The 23,835-nt window shown below is 36.7% G+C and overlaps 1 protein-coding gene across 1 annotated transcript in view; it reads right to left on the reverse strand.

Annotated features, from left to right (window-relative positions):
- The window catches only part of RB1 (RB transcriptional corepressor 1), a 164,870-nt gene extending 142,127 nt beyond the window's left edge, over window positions 1–22,743 (reverse strand). Inside the window, exons 1-2 of the mRNA XM_044249725.1 lie at window positions 22,468–22,743; window positions 19,641–19,767 (exon numbers count right to left, since the gene is read on the reverse strand). Coding sequence (XP_044105660.1) covers window positions 19,641–19,767; window positions 22,468–22,628 — 288 coding nt within the window. The 5' untranslated portion in view covers window positions 22,629–22,743. The remainder of the gene's footprint in view (window positions 1–19,640; window positions 19,768–22,467) is intronic.
- Between the last annotated feature and the right edge of the window lie 1,092 nt (window positions 22,744–23,835).

Here is a 23,835-nt window from a genome sequence, read left to right on the forward strand (position 1 = left end):
TAAAACCCAAGTTTCCTAACACTCAATTTAGTATTGCTCCATTCCTTTGAGAATATTTCCTTGTTACATTCCTACATTGATGTTCCTAACATTTTCAGTATTGAGATCCTTAATCTTATCACCCCACCAAGAGTATTCTTAATTATTTTACTATTCTGTGCTCTTGATTTTTATTTTATTTTAGAAGGTTAAAGAATCACAATACCTAAAGCTTCAACATTCTTCTCCACATCAAATACTTTCTAATTATCATATCTCCCAGTCTTCAAAATGTCTCTGCATCTTCATCTCTAAATTCCTCTTCTCTTCTGATCTTTACAAATGGACATTCTCCTCCACTCTCAAATTAGCAACTCTAAGGTCTTTCTACCACCTATTTTCAGATCTCATTGCCTCTCATCTCCTTCAAGACCTGGTGGCTTTTTCATTACTCCCTCTATCTTTTGTAATTTCTCTAACAGTTTCCCTTCTAAAAGCTTCTTTCTCTTTTGTTACAAATAAGCCTGTATCACCTTAAAAACAAAAATGACCCATATCTTTACGTCTGGACCTTATCAAGCTACCATCCTCCCTTCACATACAATCCTTTTACCTTCTCACTATTCACACACCCACTCACCATATACACTCTCACAGGACACACACAGTACATCCACTGAACACATATGCTAACTACACAGGCACTATTATACTTAGGCTATTCTCTAGGTCTTCAAAGATCTGTCTTTCCAAACTAAATGGCCTTTTTGGGGTTCATCCACAAAGACCTCTATGTGGCATTTGACACTGGTGCAATGAAACTTTTTCTCTTACCTTTTAAAACACTCTAATATCCACATTCTCATTTCTTTCTTTCTCACAACTTTTTCAGTGTTTCCCACCCCCAAAGACTTTTTCCCACCATATTCTGTTTTTCTCAGCAATCTCATTTGCTTCCACAGCAAACCCTACCACTTCCATACAAATGATTAGCATATCTTATCCTGCTTTCCAGCCCTGATTGCTCTCTCAAGATCCACAGCTTATTTTCCAATGGCAATTTACAACTAAAATCTGTAACCTATGTGTTTTCTTAAAAATTTAGTTGAGAATTATGAAAAGGGCTTAGAAGAGGACATCAAAAATGGTTATAGCAGAGAAAAATTCTTACCCAGCCAAAAGAATTACCAAAAAGAAATGGTAGAACGTGAAGAAAATAAATGGGCAAGGACAGGAACAAGCATTCTGCAAAAGAAAAAAATGGTACTTTCCAACAAACATATTTTGAAAAGACTGAACCCCAAAAGAGTAACAACTGAAAGACATTTTGATAATATGATCAAGATCCTTAGGAGTTCAGTTTTATATCTAAGAATTTATCCAATGAAAATATCTGGACAGTTTAATCAAGATTTAGTATAATACATCACCAGAGGCAGGGGAAACAAAAGCAAAACTGAACTACTGGGACTACATCAAGATAAAAAGCTCCTACACAGTGCAAGAAACAATAAAAAAAAACTGAAAGGCAGCCTATGGAATGAGAGAAGATATTTGTAAACAACATATCTGATGAAGGGATAGTATCTAAAATCTATAAAGAACTTGCCAAACTCAATACCCCAAAACCAAATAATCCAGTTAAAAAATGGGCAGAAGACATGAATGACAACTTTTCCAAAGAAGACATCCAGATGACTAAGACACATGAAAAGATGCTCAACATCATTCATCATCAGGAAAATACAAACCAAAATTATGATGAGATACACACCTGTCAGAATGGCTAAAATCAACACCACAAGAAACAACAGGCATTGGCAAGGATCCAGAGAAAGGGGAACCCTCCTGCACTGTTTGTGGTAATATAAAATGGAAAACAGCATGGAATCTCCTCAAAAAATTAAAAATAGAATTACCCTATGAGCCAGTAACTGTGCTACTAGTTATTTATCCAAAGGATACAAAAATACAGATTCAAAGGAATACATGAACCCTGATCTTTTTGGCAACATTATTAACAATAGTCAAACTATGGAGAGAGCCCAAATGTCCATCAACTGATGAATGTATAAAGAAGATGTGGTGTGTGTATACAAACACACACATACAAACACACTGGAATATTATTCGGCCATCAAAAAAATGATATCTTGCCATTTGTGACAATGTGGATGGAGCTAGAGTGCATTATGCTAAGAGAAATAAATCAGTCAGAGAAAGATAAACACCACATGATCTCACTCAAATATGGAATTTAAGAAAGAAAACAGATGAACATATTGGAGGAGAGGGAAGAAGGAGAAAGGGAAACAAACCATAAGAGATTCTTAACAACTCTAGAGAACCAACAGGGTTGATATAGGGAGGTGGGTGGGAATTGGGCTAGATGGGTGATGGGTATTAAAGAGGGCACTTGTTGTGATAAGCACTGGGTGTTGTATGTAAGTGATGAATCACTGAATTCTACTCCTGAAAGCAATACTGCACTGTATATTAAATAACTAAAATTCAAATAAAAATTACGAAAATAAGATTTAGTGTAATAGAGGTTAAAGAATTATTTGTAAGAGCAAAAATAGTGGGAAAATCTAAATATCTTAAAATAGAATATTTAAATAAATTGTGATGGAGCTCTATCACACAATGATCTAAAACCCTTAAAATATTTCAAAGATTATAAGGAAACAGGAAAATGTCAAAGATATGTTAAGAGGAAAAAAAACCCTACCAAAATTCAAAATTCTGAGTATATTTTGCTTATAATTTTGTGAAAATTTTTAAAAAGGGAAAGCAAAAATATATCAAAATGTTAATTATTATCTCTACATGGTAGGATTACAAATGATTTTCATTTTATTCATTATTCCTAGATACATTTTCTAAATTAATACAATTATAGTAGGAAAGTCAGTAAAATTAAAAAGTTCTAGGGGCACCTGGGTGGGTCAGTCAGTTAAGCCTCTGCCTTTGGCTCAGGTTATGATCTCAAGGTGTTAGGATTGAGCCCTGCATCAGGCTCCCTCCTCAGCAGGGTGCTTTCTTCTTCCTCTCCCTCTGCCTGCTGCTCCTCTGCTTGTGTGCTCACACCTGCACTCTATCAATAAAACCTTAAAAATAAATTAATTAAATAAAAATGAATAAATAAGTGCTAAATTTATACAAAGCAATAAACAGAAAAAGTAGGAATACTAAAGAGAAAAATCTTAAAGATATTAAAACATTAATTACCTATCTTATAGTTTAAATCAAAATCTACAATCAACATTTGAAGAGGCTACCTATTAAGGTAGCATTTAGTTTAATGCACTTGAACCACCCTAATGATAACCCCCAGTTGATGATGATATGTACTTGCTTTAAAATGCACTAACTTACAAAAGAGCTCCACCATGTGGTAACAAAAATCATCTTGGAGGCATCAGAAAATTATCTTACCTGCCATAACTTAACATGAATTTAAACTGAATTTTGAAAGTTAAAAATACTAGCCATGGGCAAGATGAAAATAAGCCATACGAAATATGGCTTGCTATACCTCCAAGAGCTTAGTGAAGTATCCAGCACTAACTTGGCATTAAGTATGTTTGTTTGTTTTTTTTTAAAGCAGTACTAATAGCTATACCCCAACATAGAATGGAATAGCCCAAATGCTTTTGGGCACCTGGGTGACTTAGTCAATTAAGCATCTAACTTCAGCTCAGGTCATGATCTCAGGGTCCTGAGATGGGGCGGGGGGTGTCTTCAGGACTCGCACTTAGCAGGGAGTCTACTTCTCCCTCTCTTTCTGCCCATCTCCCTGCTTGTGTGTGCTCACGCCCTCTCTTTCTATTGCTCTCAAGTAAAGAAATAAAATATTTTAAAAAAAAGAAATATACTTTCTAACTCACAGTCAGTAGGACACATCCTTACTCTTGACTCATAGGATTGTAACCAGTGATTAACAATAAGGTTGCAAATTAAATATATTACAGGAATATAATAATATAATAGAGGACTGGAGGCAATAAGAGCTGTCTTTATCTTCTACTCTTGGATTTCCTCCTCATCAAGGTTATATGTAGGAACCAAAGGGATAACAGACCAATATGTCAGAAAATCCCACCTCTCTCACTTGTGTAATAATGGCTGACAGCAGTTAGTGTTAAACACGTTCTTTGATGTGCTCAGAAGTAAAAGTCAAGAGTGGCTTAGCCAAGAAAAGGAATGCAAAAGCTAATCTTACTTGTACTCAATCACATTTGTGATACAACACACAGGAGTAAACAACAGGTGAATCAGCCATGGAGTTACGCAATGCCCTTGTGAGGAGAGAGTTGACTCCACTACCAGAAAAATACGTACCTAACAAGTTCAGATTTACCTGACCCACTGTCCAAGAGATGGGGCTTCCTCCCTTAAGAATTTCTACAGAACTCAGTGGATAGGAATATCTAAACATTCAACTGAACTGTGATTTACTTATTTATTTGTCCATATCTCAACCAGTCTATATATACATCTGGAAGGTAAAACAGTTCTACCTAATTCATTGCTATACCCCCAAGAGCTTAGTGAAGTATCCAGCACTAACTTGGCGTTAAGTATGTATTTTTTTTTAAAGCAGTACTAATAGCTATACCCCAACATAGAATGGAATAGCTTTTTTTCCCCTTTAGTAAGCTCAAAAAAACAAGCATCAATTCAATCACCAATACAAGGTATAAGATAAGACAACTAGTTCTACTACAGTTTCTTTAACTCCCATTCATACATTGGTAACAACTAATGAGTACAAGCAAGAGTAACTCACACAAAGAAATGATACTACAGAACTCATTTTCTAAACAGGTGATAGATGACCGACCTGGAACTTGGTTTCTGGTCAAGCTGTCTGCTTAGTTTATTGAGTCAAAGCCCCAAAGATGATCCCAAGAAGATATAACAATATAGGAGAGAAAACTGCCACCAAATGCAAACAGCTACTAATTAATTGGCTTTTCTGTAAAAGATCTATGAAACTGATATCTACCACTCTTAGGAACAAGGTTAAAATACACTGAGGAGAGAGATCATTCTGACAATTCGGATTGAATTTTATGGATAAAAGGTATCTTCCAAAGTTTGCACACCAACTCCTTCTTCCAATACTGCATATTCTACTTGAAAAAAGGAAAACATCAAATTAATAAATGAGCTGGCATTAGAATAAAAGAATCCCAAATTGGAAGGGAACCAAGAGATCACTGATCATCAAAGTCCTGTATCTGGGAGTTTCTAGGGTTCCAAGTCATAAAATGATAATCTGGCAAATTTTTCAATATTTAAAAAAACTTAAGAAAACCCATATGTCTACTTTCAATAAAGCCTCAGTTAATAAAATAGCCATCCAGTTACACAATGCCCTTGTGAGGAAGACACTTGTTAGAATGGGCATTTGTCACTTTTGTTAGAATTCAATGCAGCACAGTAACATAATTTACCTTTATGTTGATAAAAAGCATTGGCTGTTGGCTTTTATGTCTGAATAAAATTAGGAAAAATAAACAAACTTAATTTTAAAAAGTTTGGTAGACTTTCTGAAACAGAGCCAAGGTGGGGGAAGCTAATAATTAATGTTTGGTAGTTTTGGGTTTTTTTTAATCTTTTTTTTTTTAAGAATTTTATTTATTTATTTGACAGAGAGAGATCACAAGTAGGCAGAGAGGCAGGCAGAGAGAGAGAGGAGGAAGCAGGCTCCCTGCTGAGCAGAGAGCCTGATGCGGGACTCAATCCCAGGACCCTGAGATCATGACCTGAGCCGAAGACAGCGGCTTAACCCACTGAGCCACCCAGGCGCCCAATGTTTGGTAGTTTTGAGTGCAATATGATTCTGATTCAACTTACCTTAAAAAAATAGTTTGTATGATGAGAAAATCAAAGCACATATAAAAGAGATAAATTAAAGCAGGACTAGAATAAAGAATGTTTGATAAAATAATTCACTTCTAAACTCTCCTAAATACCTAAGTCTCATATAAACTTGATTATCTGTTTATAGCTGAATATAAAAGAGAGAAATAACTACCAACCTGAACATCAATAATTATGAATACCACATCTTTAAAATTACAATGAGTATAAATAAGGAAAAATATTAAATGCTGACAGATTATTTAACCATTTATTTCAAAGCAACTCCTGTTGACAACCTAGCACACTTGGAAGCCCTTAATAATCTCATGGTCATTTCAATCCTATGGAAGAGTATTTCATATATCCTTCTGGTATCTCTTCCTAATTAGGTGGGACAAAATTCAGATCTGGCTCTATGTTTGTGGGGAATTGGGGGGGGAGGGTAATTTTTTAAAAGATTTATTTATTCATTTGAGAGAGAAAGAACATAAGTGGGAGGGGCAGAGGGAGAGAATCTGAAGCAGACTCTGAGCTAGTGCAAAACCCTATGTGGGTTCGATCTCACAACCCTGAGATCACGACCACAGCCAAAAATAAGAGCTAATGGCTTAATTGACTGCGCCACTCAGGCACCCTGTGGGGCAGAGGTAATTTTTTAAAAAGAAATTCATTATGGTTGATTTTTAATAATTCGTATCCCAAAATATACTAGAAAGGATTTTTTAAAAAATCTTAATGAAAATATATGGAATAAAATTAAAGAAAAAACATAAAATATAAGATAACTTGGGCATTCTGGGAAGCATAATTCTGAACATTATTCTCTTATTAATTTTTTTAAATTTATTTTTTTTATTTGACAGAGATCACAAGTAGGCGGAGAGGCAGGCAGAGAGATAGGGAAACAGTCTCCCTGCTGAGCAGAGAGCCCAATGTGGGGCTTGATCCCAGGACCCTGAGATCATGACCTGAGCTGAAGGCAGAGGCTTAACCCACTGAGCCACCTAGGTACCCCTCTCTTATTCATTCAATTAACAATAAATATTTATTAAATACCTACAGCAACAAGCACTATTTTAACTGCTAGTAATACATTAGTAAACAAAATAAGCATTCCTGTTTCCTGAAGCTGACACCTTAGGGGGAAGAGAAAGACAATAAGCAAAAATCAGTATAAATAAGTAAACTATACACTGTTACAAAAATAACAGAGTAAAGTGGATAGAGAATTTGAGGGAGAAGTGAGGGCAGATTACAGTATTAAACAGGGTGGTAGATCTCATTGGTAGAGTGAGATTTGAGTAGACTTTTATTTTATGAACAAAGACACAATCTATTAAATTTTGACCCAGAGGTTCCACTTCTAGACTACACTACATCTTCTTACTTGTGCATAAATGTGGATATAAGGATATTCACTGCAGTTGTTTGTAGTATCAAATATTCAAAAATAAACTAAATCTTTCTTAACAGGGGAGTACGTAAGTAAATAATACGTCCATACAATGGAAAATACATCCACTAAAAATATCAAGCTAAACACAGAGGGTGAGGTGATGTTCAAGATACATTGCTACATGAGAAAAGCAAAGTAGAGAATAATGCAAAAACTAGAAACTTTTATTAGTTGCTTCTGGATGGAAAAAGTATGTGTCTGGAGGATAAGAATGAGAGAAACTTCACTGTTTAATTTTTATTTCTCTTGAATCTTGAACCACATGAATCTATTGCCTATTCCAATAATAATAAATGGTAATAATAATAAATAGTAATTATTTATTTATACTTCTAAAACAATTCATAAGACTTCAATTAGGTAAAACAAAAATCCTTATATCCATGTGGTGAGGTGGGAGGAGAAAGGATTGGAGGTAGAGAGCAAATGAAAACTTAACAATGGTTAGTTATCCCTATAGAGGTAGAAATAGAAAGAAGCCAATGGATATTCATTTTTTATTACTATAAAATGTGATTTCTTAAAAAGAAGCATATTTGACTTTTGAATATATATTTTTCTCTGAAATTTTGAAAACAAAATATAAAAATGATAATTTTTTAAAAAACAGGGAAAATGTTAGTATCTAAAAAAATGCATGCTATAATGCTTTGGATATAAGCATCCAAAATAATAAATACTCAATTAGAAGATTCATAGTGACCACAAAGTTAAATAAGTTAGTTCTCAGAAGAAGCCTAATGGCTCTTCATTAAGAGATGAAGGTTAAATTCCTTGTATGGGTCCTCCAGAAAAAGAAAGTACACTGCAGTAAAAAAATATTGGCCAACAGTGAAAACTTCTATGAAGGAAAAGCAATTTTTAAAACAGGCAGCCCAATTATATATTATTATTATAATTACACTATAGATAATTATATATGAGACCTATATGAGTATTTCATGATTAAAGTTCATGATTAACTTTAATAATGTTATCTGATATATATATTAAGTATAAAGCAATAAATGATGGGAAAAATATGAAAGAAACAGGTTAAGAAAGAGAATAGAAAAGTGGAGAAAATCAGTGAAAGCAAAATCTATTTTTTTAAGAGATCACCAAAATAGAGAAACTTTTAGTTTGACTGACCAAGACAAAAGAAAGAGGCTTAAATTAGCTAAAATTAAGAATGAAGTAACGACATAAAGAGCAACCTTACAGAAATTTAAAAAAAAAAACTATAGCATGAATGCTTATAACAATTGAAATGGACAAATTCCTTAAGAGAGACCAACTACCAAAACTGACTCAAAAAGAAACAATCTGAATAGACTTATAGCAATTGAACAGTAATTTTAGAACTTCCCACAGAGAAAAGTCCAGGCCCAGAGTGCTTCACTGGTGAATTCTACTGGATATTTAAAGAGGAATTAGTAACAATTCATCAAATTCCTCCATAAAAACCTCTTAGAAGGGAAGATCTCCCAACTTATTCTGTGAGAAGCCAGTATTATCCTGATACTGAAATCTACAAGGAAAGAAAACAGAGATAAAATCTCCTATGAGTATATGCCAAAATCCTCAACAAAATACTAGCAATCCAAATTCACAAACATATAAAAAAGATTATACACCATTATCAAGTAAGACTTATCCTAGAAATGCAATTCTGGCTTAAGATCTGAAAATCAATTAAAGTAATACCAATAAGAGAGGAAAAAAAGAATATAACATTATATTAATAGGCACAGAAAATCATTTGACAAAATTCCAACTCATTTGATAAAACACTTAATGCAAGAGAAAGAAAAGGTAACACTCTTTCTCTCTCTAAAAATAAACAGGGACGCCTGGGTGGCTCAGTTGGTTAAGCAGCTGCCTTTGGCTCAGGTCATGATCCCAGCATCCTGGGATCGAGTCCCACATCGGGCTCCTTGCTTGGCAGGGAGCCTGCTTCTCCCTCTGCCTCTGCCTGCCTCTCTGTCTGCCTGTGCTCGCTCTCTCTCCCTCTCTCTCTGACAAATAAATAAATAAAATCTTTAAAAAAAAATTTTAAAAAAGTAAAAATAAACAAACTACTTGTCTAGCATTAAATATTCACTAGGGAGAAGGATATTATAAAATATACCATTTTACATACAGAGAAACAAAGATTTGGATGATAGCAGACTTATCTTTGGAAACAATGGAAGCTAGAATACAATGGAACTTGGCAGGAAAAAGCCAAGCTACAATTTTTTAAAATCATTTATTTATTTATTTGAATGAGCAGAGGGAAGCAGAGGGAAGAGCAGAAAGAGGGAGAGGCAGACTCTGCTGAGCAGGAAGCCTGACTCAGGGCTCAATTCCAGAATTCCAGGATCATGACCTGTGCCAAAGGCATATGCTTAACTCACTCAGCCACCCAGGTTCCCCCCAAGCTACAATTTTTTAACTATGAAAATATCTTTTAAAAACAAAGGCAAGGGGCACCTGGGTGGCTCAGTCAGTTGGGCTGCTGCCTTAGGCTCAGGTCATGATCTGGGAGTCCTGGGATTGAGCCCCATGTTGGGCTCTCTGCTCAGTAGGGAGTTTGTGTCTCCCTCCACTTCTCCCCCCACCTCATGTGCTTTCTCTCTCTCTGACAAATAAATCTTAAAAAAAAAAAAAAAGTAAGAAAACTGAATTGCCCACATCTATTAAAGAAACTGAATTTGTAGTTAAAAACTTTCCCACCAAAAAAACAAAAACAAACAAACAACAAAAAAACCCTCGAGGCCATACATATGGCTTTACCAAACATTTAACAAGGAAAAATACAAATTTTACACAAACTCTACAAAGAAATTAAAGAGAACAAAATATTTCCCAATTCATTCTATAAGGCCAACATTATTCTGTCACAAAATCTAACAAAAATAGAAGGCGGGAAAAAAAAAAACACCCGAAAAAAACCCATAACCAAAAAGAGAAAACTACATACCCACTATCCCTCATGAATACATATGCAAAAATTCTTAACAAAAGTTTAGCAAATCAAATCCAAAAATATATGAAAGGGATACTGTATCATGATTAAGTGGAATTTACCCAGGATTGGAAAGTTGCTTTAACAGTCAATTTTATTCATCACATCAACAGTCTAGAAAAGGAAAAATATGGTCATCACAATAGATGCAGAAAAAGCATTTCACAAAATCCAACATTTATTTTTGATATAATAAAAAAAAATCTGCAAACTGGGAACAGAAGGAAAATTCCTTAATCTGATAATCTAAGAAAAAATCTACTCTTAACATTGCATTTACTGGTAAAAGACAGAATGATTTCTCCCTAACAGCAGGAACTCTTCCCACTTCTATTCAACATTGTATTGAAATCTTAGCCAGTACAACAGGCAAGGAAAAGAAAGCAAAATGTTATAAAGGAAAAAATAAAGCTGTCATTATTCACACATGACATAATTGTACACATAGGAAATCTATGGAAACTCAAAAATGGGCAAAAAAAACCATAAAAGATAATACACTGTTCATGATAAACAATGGCAAATAAGCACATTTAGAAGACCTTCAGTAACTGTGGACTTTGGGTGACAATCATGTGTCAGAGTCGGTTCAAGTGTAACAAATGTAGCACTCTTGTGACAATGTTCATAATGGAAAAGGTTAAGCAGGTGTGGAACAAGGGTATATGGGAACTCTCTGTACCTTTTGCTTAATTTTGTTATGAACCTAAAACTATTCTAAAAAGAAAAGTCTATTTTAAAAATATTTCATATAATTAGCAATCAGAAAAAATGTAAATTAAAATCACACTGAAATATCACTACATACCAAGAAGAATGGCCAATTTAAAAAAATAGTACCACCACCAAAAGTGGGCAAAGACATAAGGAAACTGAATCACCCATATATTGATGGTAGGAATATAAAATGGTATAACTGGAACAAAGTTTGGCAGCTCTTACAAAATTAAACACATATAAACCATACCATATGACCAGCAATTGCACTCCCCCAGAATAATGAAAACTGATATCTACACAAAAACCTATACACAAATGTTCACAGCAGCTGTATTCCTAACAGCTAAGAGCTAGGAATGAGGCAGACGTCTTTCAATGAGTTAAAGGTTAAACAAACTGGTCCAGTCATGCCATGGAATACTACTGAACAATAACAACAAAATGCAATGGGCTGACTTGTGCTCCTGCCCAACTCCTGAAAACTCATATGCTGAAGTCCTAACCCTAAGTACCCAAGAATGTAACTATTTTGGAAGATAGGGCCTCACAGAGGAACAATACATTAAAATGAAGACATTTGGTAAACCTTAATCCAACCTGATTAGTGTCCTTATAAGAACAGGAAACTTGGAGACACACACACACACACCCCACCAGGGATATGTGCACATAGGATAAGCATTCCAGAATGCATGGAGAAGGCAGCAATCTGCAAGCCAAACAGAGAAATCCCAAAAGAAACTAAATCTGCTGACATCTCAATTTGGACCTTCTAGTCTCCAGAAACATGACAAAATGTATTTCTGTTGTTTAAGCCACCCAGTCTGTAGTATTTTGTTATGGCAGCCCTATCAAACTAATATACTGATAACAGTTTTACTCCAGGGAATTTACTCTGAGTGAAAAAAGCCAATCCCAAAGGTTAAATACTATAAAATCCCACTTAGATAACATTCTTGAAATTACAAAATATGTCACATTATTATTAAGTAACAATCTTATTAAATATGTATAGACAACCTGGTCTACTGGTACTGTCAACATAATATTTGGAATGATGATTACAATCATTGGTCATCTTTGGGGGATCTTACAAAACAAATATGTTCGTTTAAAAACTAGCCAGTAAAAGCAAAGCATAAAGCACTTATCCTTCCTTTCCTGAATGAACTATACTTTAGAATAAGAACAGTTAATGAAGAGAAGTTTCTCTTTACAGAATTACAACTAATAATTGAAAGAGGAATGATAAAGTATCATATTACCATTTAGCAACCCCTATGGATTCAGTCAATGGTCATCAATAGTTGCTTATAACAAAAAAAGGGACATAGCAAGATACATACATCCCAATGGGCACTCACAAAAATATCTCTAAAATATTTCTTCCAGAAAATATCAAACCAGCATCTGATCAGGCCTCTGGCCTAATCTATTTCCAGAAAATACAGAGAATTAGACAAATATTTTAAACAATGAAGAAGACACAATCTGCAAAATAAGCACTGTAGGAAATTCTACAGAATAAACCATCCAGTTTCTTCAACAAATAAATTGTAAGAAAAGAAAGGGATGGGGGACAGAAGTAGAAGATAAAATCTATAGATTAAGAGATTTAAGACACAAGTCAACCAATTACAATATATGAGCCTTATTTGAATCCTGATTAGAACATGTGAAAAAAAGTTCATGAAGTAATTGAAAAATTTTGAATATGTAATATTTGATAATAGAAAACTGTTACTGGAGGCACCTCAGTGGCTCAGTTGGTTAAGCAACTCTTAACTCTTGATTTTGGCTCAGGTCATGAACTCAGGGTCATAACATTGAGCCCAGCAGCAGGCTGTGCACTGAGCGTGGAGCCTGCTTAAAATTCTCACTCTCCCTCTTCCTTTGTCCACCCTCCATATGCATGTGCACACACTCTCTCTCAAAAAAAATTTTCAAATAAAATATTCTGTTTTTTAAGGTTATTAAAAGAACCTTTTGCAAAGGAGAAGTTATTTGCAAAAGAAGAACTTCAGCCCTGCACGAAGAACCCTGCATGAAGTGGTGTCATATGTCTGTAGTACTGTGTAACTTACATGGAATGCCTAGTGTTACTCCAATTCCAAATGATGCCTTTCAACTATCTTCCTAAACATAATGATCCATATCACAAAAACAAATGCTTCTATCAAGGGCAATATATTTCAAAGTTCTTGAATATATATACACACACACACACAAAAAAAAAACCTTAAGAGGTTGACATTCAGACATCATTTCTGCTTTATAGATAAGCAAACTGAGACTTGGAGAATTAACCAATTTACCTAAAATCCTATAGCTAAAATGCAACTAGTATCATCAAAAGTTTCCTGTCTCCAGATCCAAGGCCTTTTCCATTCTATACAGCCATTTAAGATGCACAAAGAAAACCAAAATTTTAACAACTGATTCATTGTAAGTCACAACATGAACAGTACTCCTGGCCAATTTCTTAATGGAAAGTCCCTATTTATATCCTATATGCAGTATGAACAGCATCTAATCTAATGACAGCAATTACATATTACACACTTATTAAACATTTATACAAAAAGGAAAAAAACAGAACACCACAGACCTTTCCTTAAATTTTAGAAAAATTACCACATCAGTATCATTACATACACATTTATAAATTCAACTATTTTCAAGGTTGCTTTGGCTATTTGGGGCCTTTGTGGTTCCATACAAATTTAAGGATTGTTTGTTCTAAGCTCTGTGAAAAATGCTGTTAGTATTTTGATATGAATTTCCTTAAATGTGTAAATTGTTTGGGGTAGTAAAGACATTTTAACAATATTTGTTCTTCCAATCCAAAAGAATGGAATGTCTTTCCATTTCTTGGGGTCATCTTTCTTTCATGAGTGTTTTATAGTTTTCAGAATACAGGTCTTTCACCTCTTTGGTTAGGTTTACTCTTGGGTATTGTTTTTGGTGCAATTGTAAATGGAACTGATTCCTTAATTTCTCTTTCTGCTGTTTCATTATTGGTGTATAGAAATGCAACCGATCTCTGCAGGTTGATTTTGTGTCATGAGACTTTACTGAATTCATGTATTAGTTCTAGCAGTTTTGTGGCAGTCTTTCAGATTTTCTACATAGAATATCATGTCATCTGTGAATACTGAAAGTTTTACTTCTTCCTTCCTGATTTGGATGCCTTTTATTTCTTTTTGTTGTCTGATAGCTGTGGCTAGGACTTCTTGTACTATGTTAAATAACAGTGGTGAGAGTGAACATCCCTGTCTTTTTCCTGACCATAGAGGAAAAGCTGTTTTCCCCATTGAGGATGATATTAGCTGTGGGTTTTTCTTATATGGCCTTGATTAGCCTACTTTGTTGAGGGTTTTTATCATGAATGGATATTGTACTTTATAAAATGTTTTTTTTTCATCTATTGAAATGACCATATAGTTTTAATTCTGTCTTAAAAAGCAAAGCTGGAGGCATAACAATTCCAGATTTCAAGTTATATTACAAAGCTGTAGTGATCAAAACAGTATGGTACCAGCACGAAAATAGGCACAAAAATCAAGGGAACAGAATAGAAAACCAAGGGATGAACCTACAACTATATAGTCAGTCATCTTCAACAAAGCAGGAAAGAATATCCAATGTGGAAGAAGTCTCTTCAACAAATGGTCTTGAGAAAACTGGACAGCAACATGCCAAGGATGAAACAGGACCACTTTCTTATACTAAACATGAAAATCAATTCTAAATGGATTAGAGACCAAAACGCGAGATCTGAAACCATAAAATCCTAGAATAGAATGCAGACAGTAACATCTTTGACACTGACCATAGCAACTCCTTTCTAGATGTCTCCTGAGACAAGGGAAACAAAAGCAAAAATAAACAATCGGGACTTGATTAAAATAAAAAGTTTCTACACAGCAAAGGAAACATAAAACTAAAAGGCAACCTATGAAACGGGAGAAGTTATTTGCAAATGACATATCAGATAAAGGGCTAGTATCCAAAATATATGAAGAACTTATAAAACACCCCCAAAACAGATAACCCAATTAAAAAATGGGCAGAAGACATGCATAGACATTTTTCCAAAGAACATACAGATGACATGCAGTCAACATACAGATGGTCAACAAATACATGAAAGGATGCTCAACATCACCCATCATCAAGGAAATACACATTAAACCTACAATGAGGTATCACCTCACATCTGTCAGAATGGCTAAAATCAACAACACAAGAAATAACAGGCATTGGAGACAATGTAGAGAAAGGGGAACCCTCTTGCTCTGTTTGTGAAAACACCAACTGGTGCAGCTACTCTGGAAAACAGCATAGAGATTACCCAAAAAGTTAAAAATAGAACTACCTTATGATCCAGTAATTGCACTACTAGGTATTTACCCAAAGAATACAAAAATACTAATTCAAAGGGATACCCCAATGTTTATAGCAGTATTATCTATAATAGACAAATTATGGAAACAGCTCAAGTATCCACTGACTGATGGGCAGATAAAGAAGGTGTAGACTATATACAATAGAATATTATTCAGTCATAAAAAAGAATGAAATCTCGCCATTTGCAGTGACATGATGGAGCTAGAGGGTATTATGCTAAGGAAAGTCAGTCAGTCAGAGAAAGATAAATACCATGTGATTTCACTCATATGAAAATTTAAGAAACAAAACAAATGATCACAGGGGAAAAAGGAAAGAGAGGCAAACCAAGAAAAAGAATTTTAACTATAGGGAACAAAGTGATGGTTACCAGATGGGGGATGGGAGATACAGGTGATGGGGATTAAGGAGGGCACTTGCTGTGATGACGACCAATGTTGTACATGCTGAATCACTACACTGTACATCTGAAACTAACATTACACTGTATATTAACCAACTAACAGGAATTTAAGTAACTTTTAAAAATTCAAGGATTTTAACTGATTCTCAAGTTCTTCTAAAAATTAATATGAAGTTTTCCATGGTAGTTCTTTTTTTTTCTTTAAAGATTTTGTTTATTTATTTGACAGACAGAGATCACAAGTAGGCAGAGAGGCAGGCAGAGAGAGAGGGGGAAGCAGGCTCCCTGCTGAGCAGAGAGCCCAATGGGGGGCTCGATCCCAGGACTCTGAGATCATGACCTGAGCCAAAGGCAGAGGCTTTTACCCACTAAGCCACCCAGGCGCCCCATCCAGGGTAGTTCTTAAGTTAAATTATTCTAGTTGTATGATCTAATATAGATATTCCTTTGCACTAATCAGTGCTTTATGTGCATGAAGTTATTTAATCCACACTATTAACTCCAAGATCCAGAAGTTACTGTTAGTCATTTTTACAAATAATGAAACTGTGGCTTGGAGCTTTTAGGTAATTTGTTCAAGATCAGGAAGCTAGTAAATGGTAAAACTAAGACCTGAGTCAGTCTAGTCTGATGACAAATCCTTGCTCTTAACCCACCCTCTATTCCAATAAACATCATCTACTTTCAATTGTCAAAAAGAGTTACCTTAGTTACTACATTTCTCTTCTTGTTTAAAAAAAGATAGCCAACTATTATCTAGAAGAGCTAGAATGGAATAGCTGCATCAGAAATGAGTTCATTTTGTCATAACATTCACTTCTCTGCATAAGCTGTTACTTTCTCCCTTAGGAATGATTGTATAATCAGAGGTTAAATTCTCAGGCCAATCCTCAAAAATCTAAATATCACTTAAAATAATATTTCTAGATAAAAATTCTGGTAATTATAACAGGACAATACCATATCCTGCAAAAAATAGGTACCCAGTATCCCAAAGGTAACATGTAATTCCTTCCTTTTCTTCCTCCAGCACACAACCAAGAATGAATTCACATCCCCCTATGTGAATGAGCTCCATTAGGAAATAAGATTTAAACTGTGCCAGTTCCTATGGAAGGTAAGGACAAAGCCAGGATAAAAGCATAGAATAAGAAAGTAGTAACATTTATTCATACTTGTAGTCAAGTCTGAAGCCTTAAATGTTCTCCACAACCAAGGAAAACTATAAATTATCATTCAAATATAATTCAGTATAATATAAATACATAATACATACTATTATATAATAATATATATTAATATACTATATATAATATAATTCAGTATAATATATAGTTCAGTATAATATAAATTATAGTTCAGTACAAAAACAGTTTTGTATTAATCAGCCTGGAACCCTCACTACCATATTGTACTTAAAAAGAAATCGGGAACATAACCCACTCATAAACTGGAAACTACCCATATTCACCAACACTCTCTATAATCTACAACTCCTTCCCAACTTTCTGAAAACTAAAAGCCTAGCATCTGTGAGCAAGAGGTGAAGGAGCTATGACTCCCTCTAACTGCATATGCACAAAAACAGGTTTGAACATGAAGTACCCGAATCAGTGGAAGTATACATTAGATACTTTGGGAAGATAATACCAAAGTCATTCATCCAAGATCCTTCAGTTTGCTCTCGTTTTAAGTAAGGAGTTCGAGATTATGTTCAGGCCTTTGAAATTGGATTCATTTTCTGTTTTTTTATTATAGAGTCTATGTACTGAATGCTTGTGCCCCCCAAATACATATGCTTAAAACCTAATGCCCATTGTAAAGGTATTAGGAGTTGTGGCCTTTAGGAAGTGATTAGGTCATTAGGGCTCTGTCCTCATGAATGGGACTGGTGTCCTTATAAAAGAGGCCTGAGAAAGCTCCCACTCCTTCCAACTTGTAAAGCTAACGACAAGATACTAACTATGAAGGAGGAAGCGAGCCCTCACAGAGACACAGAATCTGCCAGCACCATGATCTTGGACTTTCCAGCCCCCTGAACTGTAAGAAATAAACTTCTGTTGTTTATAAGCCACCCAGTCTGGTATTTTGTTAAAATAGCCCAAAAGGACTAAGATGCCAGAATTTTTTTAATGGTTTTAAACATTTTCATGGGAGGTACATTAACATATTTTGCTGTGTTAATCTGATCAGTAAAAACAGACAGACATGTACAATAGTATAGTGCTAATGTTAATAAGAAAGTAAATTTATTAAAAGTGTCTGTCTGGAGTGCAATTTAACAATAATTACCAAAAGATTTATAAATGTTCATAGCTGTTGACTCAGTAATTCAGCTTGTAAAAATGTATTCCAAAAATCAGATTCATTCATTAATTTATTTAACAAACTATCAAGGACTTACCTTGTGCCAGGCATTATTCTTATGAATAGAGATGTTTATCACATCATTTTATAGTGTCAAAAAGTTGCGGTGAAAAAATGTTCAATAATAGTAAGATTTTTAGCAAATTAAAATATATCTAATGTATAAAATATTGTAGTACCATTGGAAACATTATCAAATACCAAAAAAATTCAGTAACATAATAAAATACTCATGATATATTAAAAAAATTTAAAACAAGATACAAAATTATTACATGTAACTATAGTTACATCAAATTACATGTATGATCCCAAATCTGTTTTAAATGACCGAACTAAGGACCTTGATCGAGTTACCTAACCTCACTCTATTTCAGTATCTTCTAAAAAATAATCAAGATTTTATATTTTACATGTAAAATAAAGACTTTTTGTTTCATATCTCAATGGATTGTTGAATGAGTTATTTTTTAAGTGCTTATAATATCCCCAGTACATATAAAGCCCTAGTAATTATTTCCTGGTATTATTAGTAGTAGTAATATTACATATACACACATATACTTATGTAAAGAAAAAAAGGAAAGAAATGTTCCAAAGCTATCAAAGATTCTACATTCTAACAAAACTAATTCTGAAACAATCAGGAATTTTAAACACTACATATTATAAGATATTAAAAATTATAAGGTATGGCTTTGTTTTATAAAAAGTCTTTGTATCCGAGTGAAGGATGTATGAATAAAATATGATAGCTAAGATTTGCTTTAAAATACTTTGGGGGCACCTGTGTAGCTCAGTGGGTTAAAGCCTCTGTCTTCAGCTCAGGTCATGATCCTGGGTTCCTGGGATGAGCCCCACATCCGGCTCTCTGCTCAGTGGGGAACCAGCTTCCCTTCCTCTCTCTCTGCCTGCCTCTCTGCTAACTCTGACAGATCTCTGCTTAATTTGACAGATCTCTCTGTCTGTCAAATTAATAAATAAATTTTTAAAAAAACTTTAAAATACTTTGGGGGGTTTACATGTGGAGATTTTAAAAAATTTTTAATGCTATCAGATGTACATTATTTACCTCTAGGTAACAAAATTATTATTTGCTTTTCTTTTTTTTATGTTTTCAAATTATCTAGAGTAATTCAAAATTATTTTTTACATGAGAAAATTTGGAGGGCACCTGGGTGGCTCAGTTGATTGAGCACCCAACTCTTGGGTTTTGGCTCAGGTCAAGATCTCAGGGTCCTCAGATTGAGCCCTGTATTGGGCTCTGTGCTCAGCAGAGTTTGCTTAAGATTCTCTGTCTCTCTCACCCTCTGCCCCTCCCTGTGCTCAGGCTCTTTCTCTCTCTCCCTCTAACATAATTAACTTTTTTAAAAATTCTTTTTAAAAATAAATAAATAAATAATGAGAAAACTTTTTTCAAAAAATGTTAAAGAAATCCTTACCAATACTCCATCCACAGATGAAACTTTCTCCCAAGTTAACCAAGCTCTTTCTTTGACATGATCTGGTATCTTTAATTTCTGACATAATGCAGTAAAATCAGGTTCTTCGGTTTCTTCCAACACAAGACTACCAGATAAAAATAGACATGTAATAGGGACAGACTTACAAATCAAACTGATTAAACATTTCTTTCAATGGTTTGTGTATAACAGTGCTGTCCTGAAAAAAGCATCAATAAATACTTTAAAATCTTATTTGTCTTTGAAAAAACTACAGGTAGAATTTAAACATGTTTATCTTTCTCAAAATCTTTCCAACAAAAATACAACACAGTGAAAGATGTTTCTGGCCTGGTGAATCACATACAGTTCAGAAAAGCAAAATAGCTTTGTAAAATTATGATAGCTAAAGCTGTATAGGAAAATTGGGATGACAATAATAGCAAAAAGAAGAAAGCCCATATATAACATTACAGATTCAATTTAGTATCAGTGAGTTTGCTAAAATGCAGTCTACAACTTATCAATGTCTCACATGATGATTAACTTAATATAAATTACTGCTATGCTTATATCACATTTTCCCTTTGGTCCTCCTTACCCAGGACAGGTAGACAATAATTTCTTGTTGGCTAGTTCTTTTTCATTCATTTAAAGTCTATTTCACACCTAATAGTAATAATATGAGGAATACTGAGTAATTTTTGAGTATTTACTCTGACCCTGTCTGTACAAAGTACCTTAGATGCATAGTTTCAGTGAAATTCGTACATCGGCCTATTAAATAAGTACTCTTATTACCCTTGTTTTACAGATAAGTACCAAATCAGAGAAGCTTAAGTACTCACTCGAGTTCATGGCCAGTAAGTGGGAAACCCAACAGTTTAACTCCATAATCCATGCCCTTGACCACTATTGCAGACTGCCAACCCTCCTTCAAAATATAATTAACTTTTGATTATGTCAACAATGAAGGTGAAATGCTGTTCCTAGTGAAGGTTTTCCTTCCAACTTCACCACTTAGGCCAGATACAATGCAAAAGAAAAAAGATCTCAGCTGTCAAGGTAGAAATACACTCTGTCATTGAAAGTGCAGGTGGAGTGGGCCCTGAATCCATCCCTAAGCAAGTACTAGGCTTTGGATCACCAGGCACTAGTTTTTACCCTTACTAAGCAGCTAATCTACAGAGTTCAATTGCCCATACTAGTGAAACCTTTTGTGGGAATGGATAATCAAGAGTAGAGGGTATCTCGTATGGTTTTTGACCTACAGGAGATTTTTTGATAGTTCCATCATTTACAAGTAAATAACATAATGTTGGGGTGGGGAAGAAAGGCATTCTTTTCTCAGGTGATGGCCAAAATTTCAGTATTTCTGGTTACCTTATAATAATTGGATAAGATGGAATTCTTCAGAGTAGATTTAGTGCTTTTTCCAAATGAAAACTTTCAAGTATTGGATACATCACACGTTAATCTGAAATTAAATTTGTCTTCTCCCAGAACATCCTAGACTTTTTTTTTTTTTTTAGTGAGTGCGATTTTTAACTAAGCCACAAGACAACCCATTTAAATATATGTATTTTTAATAGCCTTTCACAGGCCATCCCAAAGATCATTCCAATTTTTTACAATCTGTCTGAACTTTGTTAGTGTCTGGCAAGTTGAAAGAACAGGGCTTGGTAATGGGCTAGAACAGGGGAGGAAGTGGTGAAGGACAGAAATGAATCCCATTTCCCCGAAATCGATATGTAGTCTCAAAGTAGAACCAGTGCGGACAATAATAATGGCAATCATACTCTTTTAATCTTAGCTTCTTAACCATAAAAAGTATCGCAATCAAGAAAAATAGAATGTTGCAATGGAATAAATACCCCCTTGTCATGTTCTACTACATTATCATGGACTCGCCTAAATTTAGATACCACTTGGGGCGGGGTGGGGGGGGGAGTTTCATGTGAGCACAAGACCATCACTAACTTTGTACCCAAACAAAACAAAATGAGAGGACACAAAGTTGTTTCCTGGCTCAAAGGCAAAATGAAAGCAAAAATGAAAAATGCTGAAGATTAATAATATACAAGAGTTTTATACAATGGGGATAAAAGAAAAAGTTGAGAAACTTTTAAGTTACAAAACTTTTTCCCATACACCAGTTCCTCTCAAAAGTTATGTTCCTCCAGTAACTACTGACGGTTCTGAATCCCCAAAGCACTGTTAAAAGGGAGCGCCACAAAACACCTCAGCCGAATACCCTGGGGGCAACTGACACGCAGGACCCTGCACTTCACGTCCGATGGCTTTCCTGGCTGGCCTCTCTCAGCCTGGGGCTTCGGATGCAGTGCACGCCCAGAGGAAAACACTTCCAGCTGTTGCATCGCAGTAGACCAAAACAGAAAGTCAAACGGCCACCGAAAAACTACAAATCTCAACAGGAGACAAACTCTCCATCAGACACTAGTAAGTCGTTTTTCTTTTTTTGCCTTTGACGGGGCCTCGAAATCACCCGCCGCCTGCAAGCCTTTCCGCCTAGAGGAGGAAAGGCGGCACCTGTCACTTTGCTCAGGGACCCGAGCCCCACCCGCCCGACACCTGTCAAGCTGGAGCCCAGACCCTCCCCGGCTTCCCTCTCCTTGCTCCCGAACCCAGACCCCTGTCACCCTCCCCCAGGCGCTCCGCGGTGGTGGGGGACACAGGAGCACCCTCCTCTCGCTCGGAGGCGGCCGCCGGCGGAGACGCGCCCCCGCCTAGACGCCGGGGCGCCAGCCCGGACGCACTCTCGGGGCGCCCTTCTCTAGCCGCGGCCGCCGGGGTTCTGCTCGCTTACCTGGGCAGAGGCAGGTCCTCGGGGCCACTGTCCTGCTCGGGGTCCTCCTCAGGAGGCGGCGGCGGCGGCGGCGGTGGGGGTTCGGCGGCCGCTGCGGCGGCGGCGGCGGCAGCGGCGGCGGCTGCTGCTGCTGCTGCTCTCCGGGGGGTTTTGGGCGGCATGACTCCCCCCAGGGCAGGAGCCAGTGACTGGTGGCGAAGGGCCGGGAAAGGAGGACGCGCGCACGTCGGGGCACGCCCCGTCCTCTCCTGACTCCCGTTACAAAAATAATTTGAACGTCCCCTGAGAAAAACCGGACGAGCCCTCCCCCGCCCGGCAACCGAGCGCCGCGTCCAACCGCGGGAAAACGTCACTTCCGCCCCCGGCGTCACGTCCGCGAAGCTCCCGGGCCCGCCGGCGTCGGGAGGGAACCGGGGCGCGGAGCGGTGCGCTGGGCGGGGGCGCGAGGTCTGCCGGGCTGGGCGTGGACCCCCGGCCTGGGCCGAGACAGCCTCCCTGAGGCAGCCGCCGCCGCCCGGACGTGTCTCTACTCGAAACTCTCCTCTTCAGGCCTGGGTGCCGGTAACGGGGCACCAAACAGTCTGGGGGGTGAGATTGGGCCCCATTTTTATCTGTGGGCTGATCTGGGGCCGCCACTCCGGCCCCGCCGGGAATATCAAGCGTGTGCACCCTGGGCGGGCACGCCCCTCTCCCTCCGTGGGCGGCGCCCTCCCTCGCCACCACGCTCCTCCCGCCCAATCCGTTAGGCAGAATCGGCCAAAACAAAAACAAACGTTCGTGGAACACCTCGTAGAAAGTGAATTTTGACGATCATTGGGAGATACAAGGTGTAGAACAATTACTAGCCTTTTAGGGTCACTGTTTACAGAAGGGGAGTGGGGGAGTGGGTACAGAAAAAATTATAGTGTTGATAAATGTTTTAATAGCGGTGTAAAAAGGGGAAGCACCGTCGAAATGTCTAAGGGACAACTTCAGAGAAGCCGTGGCTCCTGAATAGAAGTTTGCCAGGTATGTACATAGCAAGTTTGCCTTGCTATGTACCAGGGATTGTGCTGGCCATTTTACCTATCTTAACCCTGGTTCCTAGGATAGAGCCCCCCCCCACCGCCCCGCCTCCCTCCCGTAGTGCTCACTGCTCCGCGGGGAGCCTGCTTCTCCCTCTGCCTGCATCTCCCCGTTGCTTGTGTTGTGTGTGTGTGTGTGTGTGTGTGTGAGAGAGAGAGAGAGAGAGAGAGAAATGAATAAAGTCTTAAAAAAAAAAATGCACCAAGAAAAGAGGAGCATGCGCAAAGGCACAAAGACCTCTGAGAAGAGCTTGCTGAAGAGCTTAACACCATTCAACATTGGTTTAGAAGCTGTGTCTCTTCT

Source organism: Neovison vison, chromosome 5 (assembly GCF_020171115.1).
Source record: "Neovison vison isolate M4711 chromosome 5, ASM_NN_V1, whole genome shotgun sequence".
Taxonomy (NCBI): Eukaryota; Metazoa; Chordata; class Mammalia; order Carnivora; family Mustelidae; genus Neogale; species Neogale vison.